The sequence below is a fragment of the Botryllus schlosseri genome, chromosome 7, assembly GCF_051294905.1.
Source record: "Botryllus schlosseri isolate E-star chromosome 7, Bs_hap1, whole genome shotgun sequence".
In the NCBI taxonomy this organism is placed as follows: Eukaryota; Metazoa; Chordata; class Ascidiacea; order Stolidobranchia; family Styelidae; genus Botryllus; species Botryllus schlosseri.
In genome coordinates this window covers 29,851,976-29,871,053 of record NC_137242.1, presented here as the reverse complement: position 1 = coordinate 29,871,053, position 19,078 = coordinate 29,851,976, and the positions used below count along the sequence as shown (strand labels likewise).

The 19,078-nt window shown below is 40.7% G+C and overlaps 1 protein-coding gene across 1 annotated transcript; it reads left to right on the top strand.

The window, feature by feature from the left end:
• Window positions 1–17,300: 17,300 nt before the first annotated feature.
• LOC145442729 (CD63 antigen-like) lies at window positions 17,301–18,735 on the top strand. The gene has a single exon (XM_080320711.1). It carries the CDS (start codon window positions 17,433–17,435, stop codon window positions 18,186–18,188), a length of 756 nt encoding a protein of 251 aa, XP_080176837.1. The 5' UTR covers window positions 17,301–17,432; the 3' UTR covers window positions 18,189–18,735.
• The last annotated feature ends 343 nt before the right edge of the window (window positions 18,736–19,078 follow it).

The following is a 19,078-nucleotide window of genomic DNA, read 5'->3' as shown; positions in this document are numbered from 1 at the left end:
CCTCCAAGTGATTGTAGCGCACTATTATGCGACCTAAAATTAAAGTCGTAGTCGTGAAAACAGGACTTGCAGCAGCTATTTTACTCGGAAACCCTCCGCGTCCAAACTCCACGTAAGGTATTTTCACGAGTGGCCCTGTGAACAACATTAGAATGGGAGGAATATGTTACTTTAAATCAGGGGTGGCCAATTTGTTGCTATTGACGACCGCATTTCGATTATTTATGTGGCCGACGGATGCATAGCATACCAGTGCATAGTCGCAATGAATTAACTAAACGCCAAATACCCATGTTAAACGTTGTCATATCGTCTCATACACACTGAATGAAATCGGTATATAATGGTCATGTTATGAATAGTACTGGGATTTTGAATTCACAAATGAATTTCGTCATTCTAAGTTTCATGCTGGTGACGTCATATTTTGTGATACGATTGTTGATATACAATGTTCTTTCTTATTCTCTACAAGTGGCTGACGATCACCCCTGAGGAGTGTCAGCCGAAAATATTCGGGTTTCATTTCAATATGAATATACTATTCCATTGTATACTGAAGTTCTGTACCTCCAAGAAGTTTATCAATAATATTAGTAGTCTCACATATTGCTGTCATATGAAGTCCATGTGATCAGATTCGCCGGTGAGTTGATGGAGGTAGTGTTATCGAAAATTTAGGGCAAGTTATTAATGATGATGAATATTCGGGTGGGACAGTGGTTATTAGTCGCTTTGCTGCATGCTGTTATTTTTTACCTCCTATCTAGCTTTTAGGTATAGTGGAAATATATTGGAATCTTTCAAACGTACCAGAAACAAATTTCTTTCGTGAGTAGCACACGATTCCAAGTTAGTATTTTTAATTGGGGTGCATTATTTTCCTCCGCTGTTCGCATCTGTACTGTGGGACTCAGACTGCAACGGGCGGTGATATATATTACTATACTACTATTATATTCTTTATCACAGTAAGAACCTGGTCAATACACACATAATCCGGGGAGCAACCTGCACCCAAAGGAAAATGGCGAGATTGGAGTAAATTTTTAGAATTTCAGTAATGCAGTCAAATTGTTATTCCTATGCAGTACATGGAGAAGTCAATTACAGAATTACAGTAGATGAAGAATTGGCAAGGGTTACAGAGCAGAGGTAGAGATGATTGAAAATGAAGAGTCGAAATTATAGAAATGATGCTGTGATTCACTAGTATAATTTTAGTCCAGTGGTGCATTCAAGGCCTTCCGAATAATATGCACAGTGCCCAATAACGTGATCTTTTGGTTCATGTCGAATCGAAAGTTACCCGGAATCTGTTGGATATGTCTCATGAGTTTTTTGCTTACAACCCCTGTAGCGCCAATGACGATCGGTACAATGTTTATTTTGCATCGCAACATTTTCTCACATTCCATTTTGAGGTCTGCGTATTTGGACTGCTTTTCTGATTCTTTTTGTTGTATATTGTGATCAGCTGGGACATTATTATTACGGTGTCCGGTCAATACCGAGAATACCATTACCGAGAATGCCATTACCGAAAATGGACACCACCGAAAATGGACATTACCGAGAATGCAATATATGCAATACAGGCATGTTATGCATCTGCACAGGTCGTGTGAGCGCATCACGACGTTGTCACATTCGGTATCGATGCTCAGGTATAAATTTCTCGGCAACGTCAGTCCCAGTAAGCTATATTCTTGACATTGACCATTCTCGGTAATGTCCATTCTCGGTAATGACCATTCTCGGTAATGTCCTTTCTCGGCAATGTCCATTCTCGGTAATGGCATTCTCGATAATGTTCATTCTCGGTAACGGTTTTCTCGGTATTGGTATAGATTATAGAACCATTATTACTACTATACCAAGTCGCATTGAGTCGCGCATAGCGCGAAGGAAATTTAAAGATTAATTAAATCTCTCAGAAATTTTGTCGACGGCCGCCAACACATTCTAATTTTTAATTGAATTGTCCACGACCGCACAAATGTCAGTCTGGACGCATGCTGACCTCCCCCTGCTTTAAATCATTGCACAACACGCTTACACCGGCCTTCATCGAAAGTACAACGATCAAATGAAATGTATCGAAATTCGCATTCTCAGTGGGAAAAACAATGTAACAAAGAACGTAGAGTTCGGGCGATCAGGAATATTTTACAAATGTCACATTTACGGCCGACCTTCGACCATTTATAGAAGCAAAGTCGAGGTGTAGGCTACGTAATGGTAATTGAACAGTGAAATCCCCGGGAATCCGGAAATTCACCTCCCAAACTGCGTCCTGCAGTAATTTCTAAAATATGCTTAAAGCTCCGGAATTTCGAAGGCGTAAAGTAAGCTCATAATTCTTTTGTAAATCAACATAAACAATATTATTTTGGACAGATTTATATGCCACATGAAATTTTTTCTTCGTGCTGAGCACGATTTAGTGTTACATGTATTTATTTTTATATGGACTACCAACCTCGCAAAAACTAAGAGCAAAAATAAATAAAAAATAACCTTCAGAAATAACTCTCTTTGTAATCGCAATTATTGGAGAATTCCTAGAGTCGGAACATGGGGGTAGTTTTCCTTTATTCTGGGGTTTGCGAAGATATATTTTCCCTGCACTACTATTTTGATGCTGCCGAAACAAGATAATCGAGTAAAAATGTCAAAAATATAAATCTACTCGTAACCTCCACGGTCCAATCCGAAGCCTCAGAATAACGGAGGTAGTCACCAACGGAGTACTTCTACTTTCATGAAGGGGCACCCAGGTATCTTTTACCTACTTGCACTACTTACTCTATTGATTAGGTTTTGCGATTACTTCCATACTTCAACTTCACAGTTTCCAGTTTTAAGCAGAACTATATGCCTAGAATACTTATCTCTTACTTGGAAATGGCTACTTGTACTTGTACTTGCGCAGAAGTTGACCACGTTTCTCTTACTTCTACTTGAGTACTGAAGATGACTACTTTGACCACTTGTGCAGAGTGATGACAGTGAGACAGTGACTTGCGGTGAGGTTCATGGCTGGTGAGGCACGCCCCCCCCCACACACACACAAACACGCACGCACGTAACAATAGCAGTGGGTACAGAGAGCATTTTCTTTGCACACACCGATATCCTTTGCAATTCCATATTCTACAATACATATAGGGCTGGTCGCTATTGTGCTAAATGGGCAAGTTTAGACGGATAATAATTACTATCTCTTCAAGTACCGGTATAAATTATTCGAAGCCACATGAAAATAGTATCCTCATTTACAAATTTTGTTCAGTAAAAAAACACTAAATTTGCCGAATTTTGAAAGAAAATGCACTAGGACACTATAGGTCAAGTCAGAATACACTAGATCTAGTGTAAAAACACTAGGAATGCCACCACTGACCACAAACAACGACAACGCAGGCTATGTAAGTATAGCTATAATATACCACAATTAGGGGTTATAGGTAGCCTATTGCAGTCCAACACAGCATAGAGGACACAAACAAGGACAATGCAGCCTATGTAAGTAGCTATCACATACCGCAATTTAACGTAGCTATGGATGGAAAATACATAACAGCTACATAAGTAAGGGAATGTACTGGCTCCGCATTACGTATATTGGCCGTCGCTACTATATAATTCCTACAACACTGTTGGATTCCGAAATCGATAGCGCGTTTCACTGCTCTTTGATTGTCCAATTGTTAGCGAATAGTGCATGAGGCAGATTCGTTTGTGCCTCACCTGGCCATTGTTTCTCTGCGACGGTATTGTCTGTAATAAAGCCGAATGTCACCTTCATTGGCGATTTTGGGGGGTTCTGGTGCTCTGACACTGTTAATATTTGGATTTTCGGAATCAGTGTGACGATGGCATTTGATTGATATCAGTTAATATGAATTCCAAGCTATTTATGATGAATTGCATTGTCGCAGGTGAGGCATGATCCGCCCGTGCCTCGCCTGTGCCTCACCTCTCCTTTCGCGCTGTATTTTTGAATAGTAATTATGCAAATTGATGATTTTGGGTGAAAAATGTTCAAATTTAGTTATTTATGAACATCGATGTAAAACATCTATAACACTGGTCAACAAAATGAAAAAAATTTTTAGGCAGAACATCTGAGAGCCGTTTCTGGGGTTTTTGAGGTTGCTGATTACGAATATCACATTAGTTTTGTCAGATTGGCTCTTTGTCAGGAGATATTTACACCCCTAAAAACGCCCAAAATTACTGTTTTTGCCCCTAAATATTTCACTTGGTACGAAGAAAATCGAAGTTTTTTCTAATGTTATACTGCGTATAAATAACTAATTTACTATAAAGAATCCTCATGTCATTCTAAGTCGTTCTGTCAATATTAACAGGACATGATGCGAAATATTTGTTTGTCAAAAATGCAGTTTTTGAAGCCTAAAATTTGTACTTTTGCACAACGGAAATACATATTCTCCTGTATCAATTGGTCATTCTACCAAGATTAAAGATGAGTATATAACTATAAAAATTTGTCCTTCGAAGGCTTAACTACAATACTCATATGCGTCTCCTTTCTTTCGACTGGTAAATTGATAATTTTCCGCTGAGTCAACAAAGTGGGTATACCTAGTAACCCTATCAAACGAGAAGCTTGAATCTGGTATCTGGTATATTCGAATACCGATGAAAGATTCCAATTTTACATTAAGAAGGAGTTCACTGCATGTAGTTTCTCCTAAGATGTAGTAAATAAGACTTTTTAGATGATCATAAGCACCCAATACCAATCAGTTGGTCCGAAAATTCGTATCTGCATATCGAACACTTGAGCACAAACATGAGCATAAAAGTTCACTTCCTGTTCAGAAATCTTGATATATTTCCTGATCATCTTGTTGATTAGCAAGGGGAGAGGTTCTACTAAGACATCAGAACAACAAAAGAAAGATATCAGGGCAGATGAGATGAACAATTGAACATATTATGTCAGACCATTGCCGCAAACTTTCAAGAAACTGCACTAAATAGCTTACAGGCGAAAATCTTACAATTGTGATTTAAAATATACCAATAATATTATATTCCAACTGATTATTTCAACTTTACAATAGCTGGTTGACGTAAAACTGATTGCATTAATGCCACGGTATTTGAGTGTCAAGGTAAATACTTATGTACATGACTGGAATTTATTTATGTACATGATATTCTTGAAAATCTGTAACTATGATAAATCTATTACCCCTAAATATAGTCCTGTTGCTGTACTTAGATTTAAAAGAGTCTTCTGTGTGTAAAAATAACAAGTAGATTGATTTTCTAAACTTTATAGTACCACTAAGCCGATTTTATATCTAGTCATTACCTCGAAAATGGGAGATTTTGGTCAAAACAGCCCCATGAGTTATCTCCACAACAATTTGAAAAAAACAAGGTCATATTCAGAATCAGTGCCCTTCAGAACCCCCAAAACCACTTTTACTTTGTCTGCCTAAAATAATGTGTTGACCAGTGTAATCATCGACTCATCGAGGGTTTTCACGATTTCACTTACTCACCCAGACGACAGGTGAGGCACTGAATCCCTTGCCTCATTGGACCGCCCGTCACTGCAGTGAGATACCCGCAGTCCATCGATTACTTGTAAATTTATGTGAAATTATGAATATCCTGGTCACTATGAGGCGCCATCGAGTCACGCTGCAATGACATCATTAGGAATGGAATTGAAAACCTGCCATAGTCCCCTTTACCGAGACGAATATCATTTTGAGGACATCGTGAGTTTCGGCTTTTCAGAATATTTTCCAATAAAGAAGTAATACCCGCTCTTCGACAGCGCCCAATCTTAGTACTCGATGCAGACGACACCAGTGTTGGGATGACTCGAGTCATGACTTGACTCGAGTCAGACTCGAGTCACCTTTTTCGAATGTCTTGACTTGACTCGAGTCACTTTGCTAAAATGACTTGACTTGACTTGACTCGGCGTATCAGAAATATGGATTGACTCGTGACTCGGAGCAAAATTCACGAGTCAATTTCAAGTCATCAAGTAATCGATGTCGATAAAAATCACTGAATCTTGCATATGTTCGGATTGTTCGCGAAACGCTGGTGTAACCGTGAGAGCGACCCATCATTTAATGATCGTGCGTTTTACTGAGCCTCCATTGCCCCCTCACAAATAAATTGACCGCAAACGACGTGATCGAAGCTTACAGCTTACGTTGTCGTAAACTAGTACAGTAAAGTAATTAATCTCTGTTTTTACCTTAACCAAACTTCTTGTTTTATTGAAATTGAATTCGAATATAGTTTGTATTGTCCTCAACCATTGGCGCAGGCTCGAATTGTATCATATCGATTTGAAAATGGGTAATGTATTGCTTCCTATCAATTTGTATCTATTCTCTATTTTGGCAGGTAACTATAAACTGTGGTTTAGCAGCTCTACGTATATGTGAGCGATACAGCGCCTCCTTACGTGTATATTTAACTCTGCATTCGTTCATCGGTTCAAAATCAATGACCACTCAATCTGTATTTCAGACAGCTAGCAAAATGCAATGACGTTATCATGCCCCATACTTTGAAAAGGCAACTTGACTTGAATTGTGACTTGACTCGTGACTTGACTTGACTTGACTCGACTTGACTCGAGTCACCTCCAAAAATCGAGTGACTTGACTTGACTCGAGTCACCTTTGAAGATCGATTGACTTGACTTGACTCGAGTCAAAATGTGCAATGACTCGAAATGACTCGTGACTCGAAGGTAGTGACTTGATCCCAACACTGGACGACACAGAGTAACAAAAAGTCATTACATTCGCTCACACCAAGGTTTCGCTGACATTCTGGTTGAAGAGACTGTCGGAGGTACAGAAATTCAATATACCATCGCATGATGTATATATATATTGTGATAAACCCAAATATTTTCTGGTGACACTCGACAGGGGTGGTCGTCAGAAACTAGCAGACAATTTTTTTTTGAATTATCTTCTCGTTGCTGACGCTTAATCCCCTGACGGCTGTCAGTCGACAATATTCGGGTTTATTTCAACATGAATATATTATTCAATTAAAGTAGGGCAGATTTCGACCGTAAACACCAAATGAGTGTTGATCTCGCCCGTGGGCTAAGTTTTGACTGTAGCGATTGGAGATTGTTGTTGGCTCACGATTTGCCGGAATGGATTTGACATACCAGTATTATTATTATTATTATTATTATTATTTCAAGGCATGGATATTGTACAGTTCAACGACATCGTCTTTTTCAGTATCTTCGACTTTTTTTCATTTTTCATCGTCCTTCAATTGCTTCGTAATCGTTCACTTTTCATTTCACCCTTCACACTTCATCGCACTCTCCCATGCACTCAACTTCGGTTGTCGGATGCCAACTTCTTGCAGCGTGGCATACTGTGTTTCTGGGCTTATCAAGACACTGTTAGTGCAGCGGGATCAGCGATGAGGAGCCCAGATAAACCTCCGACACATAGAAACTAGCCCAACAAGGGTTCGAACTAACCACCATTGGTGTCGCAGCGCAGGCGATTTACACACTGCGCCACTCGCATCCCCGACATACCAGTAGAATTTGATCGAATTAATAGAAATAGGCGCGATTGAACCGTATTATAAATAGGGCTGGGCAAAATCGAGTACCTGAGTGATTCGATTCTGAATCACGTAAAATGCTTCGATTCGAGTCGTGTATTCGAGTATCACTCATTTTGACGTCATAACAGAGTCTAATTTGTCAAAGTTTAAATATGAACCTTTTATGCCCCCGCAAAGAATATGAATGCCTGTTATCCATCACATCAAAGATAGTTTGGTATTTTTCCGACAATGCGAGGTTCATTGCACTTTGTGACAATGTTGTGGGATGATCATGACTTCGGAAATATGGTATTTTCAGTAACTTTCGTAGCTTTGTACTATGTCACGTATGCTGCGATATGGCCAATCAAGGTTTCAAGGCTTCCACAGTAGAAGATTGTATCGAAACTATAATTCTCGTTGATAAATTAACTTGCAGTGATGAGGAGCGTATAATTTCAGTACTCGAAAAAATCGACTTTTACCACTTGACTCGAATCATTAAAATCATTGCTCGATTCAGATTCGAGTACTCGAATCATTGTGCCCAGCCCTAATTATAAAAACCCAAACGACTATTATCAATGCATCACCTGTCTCACTGGCATGATACAGCTAGTCCTCCCAGCTAGAGTTAGTGGCGAGATAGCGTGGTGAACTGGTGGTATATGATCCACAGCTGCAACACCAATCGGTCGCGGGTTCGAGTCAGACCGAGGTCGACTCCACAATTCCCAACCTAAATGTTGGAGGTCTATATAGGCTCCGATTTGCCATCTCTGTCCCGTAAGCGGTTTCTTACAAAAGCCAGAAGTGAGCCGTGCTGCGTGGCCGCTCCTGTAGCTACCAGTGTTGGGATCAAGTCACTACCTTCGAGTCACGAGTCATTTCGAGTCATTGCACATTTTGACTCGAGTCAAGTCAAGTCAATCGATTTTCAAAGGTGACTCGAGTCAAGTCAAGTCACTCGATTTTTGGAGGTGACTCGAGTCAAGTCGAGTCAAGTCAAGTCAAGTCACGAGTCAAGTCACAATTCAAGTCAAGTTGCCTTTTCGAAGTATGAGGCGTGATTAAGTCATTGTATTTTGCTAGCTGTCTGAAATACAGGTTGAGTGGTCATTGATTTTGAACCGATGAACGGATATAAAGTTAAATATATACGCAAGAAGGCACTGTATCGATCACATATAAGTATAGGACTGCTGAACCTCTGTTTATAGTTACCAGCCCAGATCGAGAATAGATACGAATTGATAAGATGTAATACATTACGCATTTATTAATGGATATGATACAATTCGAACCTGGGCCAATGATCGAGGACTATAAACCTAATTCGAATTCAGTTTCAATAAAACAATTGGTTTGGTTAAGGTACAACCAGAGAACAGAATTTTCTTTACTATACTAGTTTACGATAACGTAAGCTGCAAGCTTCGATCACTTCGTTTGCGGTCAATTTATTTGTGAGAGAACAAGGGAGGCTCAGTAAAACGCACGATCATTGAATGATTGGTCGCTCTCACGGGTTACCGCACCAGCGTTTGGCGAACAGTTCGAACATATGCAAGATACAGTGATTTTGATCGACACCGACTACTTGATGACTTGAAATTGACTCGTGAATTTTGCTTCGAGTCACGAGTCAATCCACATTTCTGATACGCCGAGTCAAGTCAAGTCAAGTCATTTTAGCAAAGTGACTCGAGTCAAGTCAAGTCATACGAAAAAGGTGACTCGAGTCTGACTCGAGTCAAGTCATGACTCGAGTCATCCCAACACTGGTAGCTACGGGATAAAACGATATTATATCGACCTGGTGTAAATGCCATCGCAGTCTAAAAATCACCATGAATACCACAAACAAACTATAGAGTCCGACCGATGTCGGATTTTTGAGTCGATGCCGAGAACGATCACCACGATAAACCGGATATATTTGGCCGATATTCAAAAGATATGTCATTTCGAGGCGCAAAACTTCACGGCATTTATTTGAACATCTTTTCCACCATTGCTATGTTTGGACATGAAATACACTAGAAAGGATGCATCTGAATATCTTTTACCAGAGTCGTCAGCAAAGAGCTACTTGTGCCTTTTCAGAGTACTCAAATCGGTTTGCCTATTTGTACAAATTACTCGAAAAGGTTATGATATTTTACTTCTTCAACTTGTACAGTTTTCAGATTTTTTAACAAAACTAGGCCCAGAATACTTCGATTTCTACTTCCTTGGATGCGCTTCTACTTGTTTTTTATTAGGTATTAACGATTCTACTTGTATACTTGACTACCAACGAGGACTAAGCGCTGCATCGGGCACATCTGTCGAACGCTACTTCTACTTGTACTTAAGAAAAAATTTACGAAGTTACTTGTACTTGGGCACCAAAAGCGTCTACTAAGAAATAGATGAATATTCCCAGTCGAGCAGTGGCAAATTATAGTTTTATCACTCCCTATGCAACTATGCTGCGATATCACGGCCAATAAAACAGCCACCAACGAGTGTGCTTTTGGGCAATAAATAGCAATTTGATACATTAAACTTTTATTTATTTACTGAAATATTTACACGATGTAAGGTACATTCATTCGCACCATAGGCATGTTAATGAAATTTTCCCTTTTCACGTTACGTTGAAGCAAGCTTTCGTGATCGTTGGAAGTTCAGTTCAGTTTATTAATAAAATTTCATCATTTCAAAACACCCCAAGACTTCGATGCAATGACAAGATAGGAAGGATGACGAAACGCTTGGAGTAGTCTTTGGGATCAGATCCCGACCTTGACCTAGGCAATGTAAAGAGGAGGCATGCACACACACTAAATAAAAAGTAAATAAGTTCATATAACGGGACAAGCGACAAAATGAGGTGGCAGGTCATGGCAGGCGAGATCGATATGTCTAAAATGGGGTGGACAACCCAACAAGGCAGACAATTTTCCCTTGCATATAGCGAAGCATTCGTCATGTATCCAATCATGATCACAAAGTTGATCATTTCCAAAATCAGTTTCAGAGCGTAATGGTTCATTTGACAAATATGGAAGCATCGCAATGCATAATATATGATACTGGTTGTTCGACTTAGCCCGTAACGGCAATTAATGCACAACTTCGTATTTTATAAAGATTTGAATTATGTTATACGTGCAATTGTAAATGAACAAGAATATAGGGAATATCGACTATCGTCGTGCATCGTAGGAGATCTTTTACGTTTACTTTGTTACTTCTAGAAAACTCAATGCATTACGGTACAAGTCGACCATAGTCTGCCAGTTCGGGCCAGTCATGTTTATTTACTGAGCAATATATGAATACAGTTACACTCGGATACAATATCTGTGTCATGTGATAATCGTGAACAAAATACACACCCAACTGTTTTGTTTTGATGCTGGTGGTACTCGGGATGTATTCATGATGAATTCAATAGGCTCCTAGATTCAAGGGTCATCATGTAGCCAACGATCCATAAACGATACGTTAACAGATTCATGAGAAACAATCATCGACATGGTATTTAAAATTTGACAGAATAGGCGGAAGGAAAGTCCGTCTTTGGATGAGCGACGACACGCGAATACTGTCAGAGTAGTTGTTTCGATTATAACATGTCCAAAGCAGCATAACTTGAAGGATAATCTGTCAGTTCGGTAACTATATATTTTCGAACTCATCTTACATACTATTTTACGCCTCGGCAGAATCGTAGCAGCAAGGTGTATAGCCAGATGTAGGGTATTTCATATTACAGCCAGGAAATCGGATCGTGATGACGAGATATATGCAATGTCTCTTTGGGTAATTGCGTCAAATTCGAATGCTAATCAGTTAGTGTGTTCAGTGGTTGGATCATCTCAGTACGTCATTATCAGACTTTATCCCACTATCAGCACTAAGCGTGATGTTTATCTGGAAGGTTACGACATATCATAATACAGCACTTATATAAGAGCTGACTATGCTAATTGTTCTAGTGCAGGGGTCACCAACTCAAAATTGGTCAATTTGTCAACTTGGTAGGCAGCGCCGGCCAAAACATAGCAATATCAAATGGCAATGGGTCTATACCAGGGGTCACCAACCTGGTGCCCGCGGGCCCCAGGTAGCCCGCGAGGACCAGATGAGTAGCCCGCGAGCCTGTTCTAAAAATCGATCGAATAGCAGCATTTGCCAATATTCGTCAGATTATTACCAGTGAGCTTTTAAATATATAAATTGAGTGATTTAGCTATTCTTTTATAAGTCACACTATAACACGTGACTTAGAAATGACAATACATATATATAAACATTTAAAATGATGATATCAAATATTCTAAATTACAATTAGTAATATACCAACGTGTGTTAGAATAACACGATATCGAAGACTTAAAATACGGCGTACTGCCCATACAAGCGATATAACGGCATGACATCCACGGTCTACTTGAAATGGTGGGGGGTTCCGTTATGGTAGCTCGACGTTCAGGACAATACCAAGTAGTGGGCCAAACAACATAACGATCCGGTTGCAGCTAGCGGTGAAGTACTAGCAGATGAAGTATGCCCATTACGTAGCCTATTGCATCTTTTGACACAGCTTGTCTATCTCACACTCAACGCAGTTTATAGTACTATTTTTTTTTAACTTTCTGTAATCGATGCCGCTGTCAGATATAATGAAATGTGTCATGTCTGGATGCTGAACAGTTAGAGATTGAAATTGTACCACTGCAAAGTCACCTACACCTCAAAGCCCACAAGGCTGCAGCAAACGTTTGGTCCCTTGTTGACACGGGAAAGTACAGTGGTGAATGTACAGCAGCTATGAAGGTTGCAAGCGTGTTTGGTTCAACCCAGTGATTCCCAACTACGGCCCCCTAAAAAATATTGGGAGATCGATTAATGAAAAAAAAATATTTATAAAATACTCTTGGAGTCTGGAGTTTTCAATTAGGATTGCAGGAAAGTTGTGAGTAGACTGCTAAAATTACGTCACTGCTGTTTCATACAATTTGCCATCACTTACCAGTTGAACGAGCTGTACTTATAGATAGAGGTATAGATATGGGTATTGACATGACCGTAACTGCCGCAACCCAAGCCCCCCAATTGGGGGGGGGGGAGCGAGCTCGAAGGGAGCCCAAAATTATTTAGTGAATTAGCATAAATTATAGGGTATTTTATCAAATTTTATGCAACTTTTTCAAATTTTTTGAGTTCAAGTTTCCAAGTACCTTAATTATTAGGTACTCTTTCGCCAATACAAAATACGCAAGATTTATAGAAGTTGGCATATCGGCGTTGGCCATTACCGCGCCACGACGCACGAAGACATATAAAGTTTTATGCCATGTAACATGCGACTCCAAGAAGTTTGCCAGAACGATCGGCAGCCAGAAAACCTTGTCCGCAAAGGACTGCCCATACGCTGACCGAAAACTTCGTTATGTATATACAAAATACATATAGGTATAATTGACCATAGGCGCCTTAATGACTGGCGCCGAATGTTCCTGTCTTGGCAATCTGAAACTCACGAGACAAATTGGCTACCATCCCGCAGGGAAGAATTATATGGCAGTGAAGAACTACCAATTTGAAATCGTGTGCAATTTTTAGTTTAGTACGTTTGGGCGATTCTATATTTTTTGATATAGCAGACTGGAGGTCAAGAAATAAGATCATGTAACGAAGTCGCACCAACGGGTCCGCCCTTCCGAATATGTTTAATTATTATTTACGGGTCCTACAGTTTCCAAGACACCTCACTCAGCTGTACCGGTAAATCTGATTACGTGAGCAGAGAGGACAAGTAATTGATAGCAATATATATAGATGCAATTCCCGATCTTATAGACCTTTATTTTGAATTATCGAAAATTTTCGCGCGTGGCGCTGGCTCACTAAACGGTGAGAGAGAGATAGAGACGATATTCGTTTTCGCCTGCACCATCGAGATGCTTTGACGACGGAGTTGCGATACGGCCCCATGAGATCATCTAGTCTAGCGCGCCCGTTTTTTTCTCCTCCATGCTATCCGTGATTGCTGAGCGCCTAGCAGGATAGCTGCGGATACCAATTTTCGAGTCTTTGGTATGACCCGGCCGGGAATCGAACCCACGACCTACCGCTCGAGAAGCCGGACGCTTAACCATTACACTATCTCGCTCGGTGATCTTGATTTCGTGGCAGAAGTGAACAACGGGATGAGGGGTCGGTTTATCACCCTATGGGAGCTCAAGACCTAAGTGTTTCGGGGGGCCTGACGAAGTGCTGTTTCGTTCCTGCCAACGGGTATACGCCCGAGGATGTTTAATTATTATTGAGTAGTCCTACCTTTTCAAACACAACTCACTCGGCTCAACCGGTCAATCTGATTACGTGAGCAGAGAGAGGATAAAAATTGATACCAATTTATATGCAATTCCCGATTATATTGACCGATTCAATCATTAATTATAGAAAATTTTCGCGCTTGGCGCAATTAGTCGATAGAAGCTGCCTAAAACGGACACCCGATTTAGATGATAAATAGAGGTAAACAGCCGTCTAGCCTGAAGGAGGTCTGGGGGGCTTCGGAGTTCGGTATATCACCCTATGGGGGCCCAAGAGCAACGTTTTGGGGGGCCTGACGAAGTGCTGTTATGGCCTTGGGTATTGATAATTTATTTACGGATAGATGTGCAACAAGTTACGACTGAATACGCCGAGATGCGTAGCCGGCAAAGAGCAGCATAATTGGTAGTCGTACAGCTCGCGACCCAAGCATCCGAATAATTTGATATGTCGATGTTTATCGAAAGCAAGTGTCGCACTGATACGAATTGAAATCTCGACAGGGCAATAAAAATACTCCGAAATAGCCACCAAAGGTTGATTGTTCTGAACAACGGGTGCGCGGCAACACAACGGCCAATGGCGTCAAGCGAATGATTTGAACAATGCCAATTTTCATATTTTGGTGACTATTTTGGGTTCCTTTCATTGCCCTGGTATTCGTGCGGACCCGACCGTACTCTGAAATTCCAAATTTGGTCCTGCCACCGAAAAAGGTTGGGAACCACGGGTTCAGCCTTTGCGGACACGACCGTACTCTGAAATTCCAAATTTGGCCCTGCCACCGAAAAAGGTTGGGAACCACTGGTTCAGCCTTTGCGGACACGACCGTCATCAAAAAACAAACTATGAACATGCCTCACTAATACGCATCTGGAACACTCACTCAGAGTTGCAGTGTCAAATTACATACAAGACTACAGCGCACTAGTTGATATCATGCAATGCCAGGCTTCCCACTGGCTGGTATAGAAACAGATAACACGATGTCTGGTCTAACGCGTGACATCATTTATTTTACAATTTGAGCTGACAGTTTTTGTTTAATTTATATAAACATGGTGCGTAGTAATTCGTGATTTATTAAGAAGTGTTAGTGGTTAGCTAATTGAAATGAGATGTTTTGATTTAAAAGACTCTCATATAGAAGTCTTACCGCAATGTGATTCCTGCCCAGTGCTATGTGTATAAAAGCGGAAATTCCGTCGTGTGCGGGCAGACGACGGGAGTAAATGGTAGCCCGTCGCTTCAATCAGTAGGCCTACCCAAAAGTAGCCCTTGGTTGCTAAAAGGTTGGTGACCCCTGGTCTATACGATACTGCTGCGTCACTCAATGCACCTTTTCCGTCACCAGTTTTCGTCCAGTAGATGTCTTGGTGGGCTGCGTGTGGCCGCGGGCCGCGAGTTGGTGACTCCTGATCTAGTTCCACATATACTAGCAGGGGTGTCAAACTCAAATACGGTAGAAAATCATATTTTCCAGCTGTTAATAGCTACGAGTCCGCCACCTCCGCCCTACCATATAACAATGATGAGCGGACTGTGATATTTTTCAGTTATGGTCCAGTCCTGAAAATTTGCAATTCAGTCCAACTCCACCTTGATCCAAAAATATTTTTCCAATTCACAGTCCAATTCTATGACGGTATACTGAAAACAAACTGAATAACCACGTTACAGAGAATAATTGAACGTCGCGTAATAAAGCCCGGGCGTGAAATATACACTATGAAAGATTATTCTCCAGTATGCCTATACTACACATCACGCTACTCTTCATTCTGCGTTAGAGCAACAAGACAGCTAATCAAAACTAGCAAAACTTCCTGTCTATACCACAATAATCGCAGCATACATATATGCCTAATGTCTATATATACAAGAGAAATAAATAGTGAACTACTCAAAAAACTTGGTATAGTATTTGCATCAACAATTCAATAGGCCATAGTCTACCTTTGCCACATTTGCCAACATTCTCCGCCTGACTGGGTTAATATAGCTCAGTGCTTGTGACCCGTCTTCACTATGATCGGGCTTCATGCAAATTATATGAAAAACTTCCACAGTGCCACGCTTAAAAAGGAGACACCAACATTCACTCTGTGATGGCCATATTCGCCAAATTACTATCTGCTCTCAGCTCAAGAACGTTGGTGGCTTTTGCACCGGTCCTGGCATTACAAAATACAAACTTCCTGGAGTAGCCTAACAAGTTTACTCCTCGTCCCACGGTTCTGGTTGCGAAACCAGCGTACCCCAGTCCGGATTTTTCCATGATAAAATCTAAAAGACCGTCCATGTCTAACTGGATGGATCCACTTTTTCCAAATTCACAGTCCGGTCCGATCCAGATCCAACAAAAATAACCCAGAGTTCGGATCAATATCCAATCCAAGTCCAGTCCAGTGCTTATCTCTGCCATACAATGGGCCAATCATCAAGGGTGGAAGGGTCCTTCGACACGGAGGACAAATGGACCATATAACTATTTTTCTTCGCAGTTCAGTGTGATGTTGGGCGTGCCAAAACTATAAGTAGAAAATTGATAAATTCGATGGGAATTGAATTGATATCACAATATCTAGCGCAATGCATTATTCCAGATGTCGTATCCCAATATACATCGCCGGTCAATTTACATCGTACAAGTACAATGTAAATGTATGGTAATATTTGACAGGAATAATAATCAAATGCCATAGACCTAGTTAAGTAGATATTTAATTTGTGTTCGGTCAGATCAACGTCACCACGAGATACTTTTAAAATTGTAAGGCGTGTGTTATTAACATAGAAATTCGGTGCCACTTCAGAGGCTGTTGGCGCACCATATGCGTTTTTGGAAACCGCGCTATGTGTTATATCTTGATGGCCTATTGGTGACTCCATAATCCCAATTGTTATCCACGGTATGGCCACGAGGTGAATAGATGCATTACCCGCACACTAACGACTGCGCGAGTTATTGAATTTGCATCCGTTGTGGGCGCTTGTAGGAGATTCCTGTATAATGGGCGGATTTATTATGATCAACTTTCGTTACAGGAAGTATAGCGCTCTACCGCATCCAATTCAAGCTTATACCAGAGTTAGCGTACGCAAATGCTAAAACTGTTTTGTGGGATCACAACAAGTTAGCCCTGAGCCTGTATTGTGAATAAAATTTACATACGCCCACGCGTTTCAATTCTGGGGAACGAATAGGTACTATACAGGTTGGTGTATTGCAGATCAGAAAGATATCACCATATGGAGTTGTGCAACAGTCATAAAAAGGTCTATGTAGAAAGTATAGCTAGTGATGAACGAACAGTATATAGCTGGCAACATAATCGGAAATAAATCAGTGCACGCTTTCTGTACGGACTCATCCTCTGCCGTTCTCTGCATTACATCCTTTCTTGTTGAGACAGATCCGACCCTTTAGAACCGTGTAGCAATAGTTTCTAAACCATTTCCTAGTCTATATCGAGCACCGAAATACCGGGATCATGGAGTGCGGAATGAAGTTGATCAAGTATCTGTTGTTCGCTTTCAATTTCATATTCTTCATCGTAGCGTTGGTGATGATCGGCGTGGGCGCGGCTGTTGAAATCAAATATAGAAATATCACCTTGATCACGAGCTCTGCCATATCGTCAGCCCCGATTCTGTTGATCTGCGTCGGAGTTTTCATATTGATGGTGGCCTTCTTCGGATGCTGCGGGGCTTACAAGGAAAATTACTGCATGGTGACTTCGTTCATGGTGATGATGGTGATCATTTTCATTCTCGAGTTCGCTGCCGGCATCGCCGCCTTTGCGTTGAAAAACCGCTTGCAATCTTGGATTACAGCAAGCGTCCAAAAGTCTCTGGAACAGTACACGCCGGAACACGCTAAAGTCTTCGACGCGATTCAAACCAAATTCCATTGCTGTGGAGCCCTCAACGCTTCAGATTGGGATAGAAGTAACACTTTCAAAAGAACCGCCGAGATCGCCATCAGAAGAGACAACATCACTAGATCTAGTATACTCGTTCCTGATAGTTGTTGCCGTACTGTCACGCAAAATTGCGGTTTAAGCAGGGGACACGCCATTTACAACGGTACTACGGACGGATGTGTTAGCAAGATTAAGGTTTTCATCAAGAAGAACGCGGGAGTCATCGGTGGGATTGGATTCGGAATAGCCGTCACTCAGATTATTGGCATCGTGTTCGCGTGCTGTCTCATGAGAGAGATCCGAAAACAGTACGAAGTGGTGTAAATCCACGCGATGTTCACGTAATCGCCAACCTTCAAGGAAAATATCAAAAGCTAGATATATTTTGGACTATCTTCAACAGCAAACGATTAAATAAACATCCGTCCGTGAACCTTGTACTATTACGTGACTGCCGGACGTCCTGCAAATCTCGAGCATTAATCGGACTGTACGTAGAAATCGTTCTTATCCAGAGTTGATCATCGTCTTTATTACGATGTCATTAGCGAATTTCTACTGTGAAACACATCACAGTAAGAATTGGAATTATACATTAGATATAGTGATAATGTGTTTGTTATTCTGTCAGAAATAGTTGCACATGAGAACAAAGTGGCGTGTGTATAATGAACTTGTTTGTACCACTCCATGAGTTCATTAGATCTCAAGCTACTTCAATTTTAGTTTGAATTTGATGATAATGTATGTATGTTTAGACTGTTATTTTTTGTTTCTTATATCACACTTGTCAAAACGTAAATCGTGCAAGTCGGGAAGTGACAATACCACCCAACTTAATGCATTAAACTGCTATATTATATCTTGCAAAGTTCGATGTAGCCTACTTACCTTGCTAAAACACTGCAAAACCAATAAGGCATTCCTTATCAACAAATGGCAGCGTGCTTTCCTTCGTTAGTAATCCCACCAAAACAAATGCTCTGTAGATGCTTGGAATTCGTTCCCGGCATCTCATTGAAGTCAGACAGCGAGAATCCAGGGGAATTCCTCAACAGATAGCCACGTGTGACATTATAGTGCATATATGAGCACTTTTGAGCAGTTGTGGTTAAAGTATTCAGATTGTCTCACAAAAGGGAAACATGATAATGACTATTTACTGCAAATCAGCGTGTCTTATTCTGCTCCCTTTTCAGAGATCAGTTCCGAAA

Bases quoted from the DNA above. Each gene is read 5' to 3' on its own strand.
- LOC145442729 (XM_080320711.1), top strand. From the start codon at position 17,433: ATGGAGTGCGGAATGAAGTTGATCAAGTATCTGTTGTTCGCTTTCAAT.